General features: G+C 37.5%; 1 protein-coding gene across 1 annotated transcript; it reads right to left on the bottom strand.

Moving 5' to 3' along the window:
• Positions 1 to 1,482: 1,482 nt before the first annotated feature.
• LOC145121703 (uncharacterized) lies at positions 1,483 to 2,244 on the bottom strand. The gene has a single exon (XM_079057411.1). The coding sequence runs from the start codon at positions 2,242 to 2,244 to the stop codon at positions 1,483 to 1,485; it is 762 nt and encodes a 253-aa protein (XP_078913537.1).
• Positions 2,245 to 2,580: the final 336 nt, after the last annotated feature.

The following is a 2,580-nucleotide window of genomic DNA, read 5'->3' as shown; positions in this document are numbered from 1 at the left end:
TAAATCCAAACATCTATAACCTTTGCGTGTATTATCATATCCAAGAAAAATACAGTGAGTTGATTTTGGCATAAGCTTGTGAGAGTTATATGGTTGAATATAAGGGAAACAAGAGCACCCAAAAACTTTAAGAAAACGATAATCGATATCACGTAAGAGAATCTTTTGGTAAGGAGAAAGATAATTAAGTTGGCGCATGGGTGATCTGTTGATGAGATACACAGTAGTGTTAAATGCTTCAAGCCAAAACTTAAATGGAGTGTTTGATTTTGTCATAAGACACAAACCCATTTAAACTATGTGTCTATGTTTTCGTTCTACAACACCGTTTTGCTGAGGTGTGTAGGGACAAGTGAGTTGATGTTTAATTCTCTAATTAGAAAGAAAAGCTTTAAATTGACGACTAATGAACTCACCACCACCATCAGTTTGTACAGTCTTAACAAAATGAACCGCACATATTTTTCGAGATAATTAATTTTCAATTTGAGTTTTGAAAGTGGCAAAAACATTAGCAACATCAGATTTGTGAAATAATGGAAAAAGCCACACATAACGAGAGAAATCATCAATTATAGATAGATAAAAATGATGAACATTCATAGACTGAACCGGGGCAGGGGCCCAAACATCAAGATGAAGCATGTCAAGAGGATGAAAGGCATTAAAATTCCTGGGAACAAATGCTAATTTAGAAGATTTTCCCATAGGGCATACATGACAACTATGTGTTTCTGAATGTTTGCCATTTATTGGTAATTTAAACTTGCTGAAAAGAACTTTAAAGATATTAAAAGAAGGATGTCTTAAGCGATCATGCCAAGTGTTGGGAGTTGACCGTTCGCCTAAGAGAGAAAATGGACTATGAGAAGTATTTGGATTGAATGATAGCTGATAAAGACCTCCAGAGCTATGACCAAAAAGAAGGATCTCCTGCGACCGAATGTCCTTAACACGAAAGCCACACCAGTCAAGTTCAAAAAAACAATTATTATCCTTAGAGAATTGACGAATGGATAATAGAGGTTTGTGCAACTTAGGAATAAACAAAACATTGTTCATCTTAAAAGACCGATTTTCATGAAGAAAAGAAGATTTACCAATGTAAGAGATAGGCAAGCTTGTACCATTACCAAAAATACTGAATTTTTACATGTATACGGTGAATACTCAGAGAAGTTGGAGGGATCTGGTGTCATGTGGTTCATAGAACTCGAGTCCAAAACATATGGTTCAGATTGTGAGAAGTATGCAACATTGTTACGTTGTGCACAAACTCTAGCATCATGTCCATATTGATAACACAATTGGCATTGAGCATCTTGATCAGGAAATTGAACCTCTTGTGCGACCACCACCACATCCACCTCTATTATTTCGATTATTTTGACTGTAACTGTTGTTCCACTGTTGACCGCCCCAATTACCTCTCCCCTGATTTCCAACTCTACCAAAATTAGAGTTACCACGACCACGACTCTCTCAATTTCCATTCCCGCTGTTATTGGGTCGAGATGATGATGATGATGATGATTGAGGTTGAAAATAAGAGGTTTTAGTTGCAGTTAGGGCTGTGGCCTGTTCAACTGGGACTGTAAATTTTTTCTGTAGCATTTCTTCCTTAAGAAGCAATTCTGTCAGGTCATCAAGATTGAGTGACTGCCGAACATGTGATGAGGATGTGGAGGTGAGAAATTCTTTGAACTCGGCACCAAGACCACCAAGAATTCGTTGAATAAGTTCGTAGTCTTCAAGAGGTTTTCTTGCAGCAATAAGGGAATCAGATATAGTTTTAGCTTGAAAAAGATAGTATGAAACATAAAGGTCTGTTGGTTTCTTGAGGTTGTGAAGGCGGTCTTGTAGGTTTTCAATTTGGATGGCCGATGTGGAGCCAAACCTCTTAGCCAGAACATTCCACGCTGCAGGAGCAGTGTCACAGGATTTCAGGTATGGTTGAATGGCAGGGGTAACAGTGCCTTTTATCCAGCAGCAGATCAGGTCTGTTGTATTCTTCCATGTATCATGATCTGGGTTTTCCTTGCCATCAGCTAGGGTTTTAGGGGGCGGGTTTGTGTTGATAACAAACAATAGTTTGTGGGCTCGTAGAAGGATTTTGAAGAGGGTACTCCAGTTTACATAGTTTTCTTTGGTTAGATGGGTGTGAGCCATGATGGCATTAGGGTTGTAGAAAATAGGAAGAGAATGAGAATTAGTCATTGGTGATGAACCATAATCGTTAGTCATGGTTGATTCAGATCCCATGATAAAGCTCTGATACCATAAAAGACTATACACAGAAGAAAGAAAAAGGACAAGAATGCTTGTGGAACAGATGAAAGGCAAAGTGAAGAAAACCCCAATTTTCTACACTTTAGATTATACAGACCACTTTATATACAGAAGTTCTACAAGGGTAAAAAAGGAAAAGCACACAAAAAAGGCAACTATACAGCCTTAATTACAGGACATAAAAGCTTGATTTGCAAGCCTGTCAAAAGTCCTAAAAACTATATACAACAAGATATTAAAGTTTTGAAAACAAGAATGCAAAACAAAATAACCAAAATAACTCTTTGATTA

Source organism: Lactuca virosa, chromosome 6 (assembly GCF_052849685.1).
Source record: "Lactuca virosa cultivar CGN04683 chromosome 6, Lactuca_virosa_CGN04683_v6, whole genome shotgun sequence".
NCBI classification, from domain to species: Eukaryota; Viridiplantae; Streptophyta; class Magnoliopsida; order Asterales; family Asteraceae; genus Lactuca; species Lactuca virosa.
The sequence above is the reverse complement of the archived record's forward strand: the minus strand, read 5'-3'. Positions and strand labels throughout refer to the sequence as shown.

Excerpts from the sequence above, each read along its gene's own strand:
- LOC145121703 (XM_079057411.1), bottom strand. The coding sequence starts at position 2,244 with ATGACTAACGATTATGGTTCATCACCAATGACTAATTCTCATTCTCTT.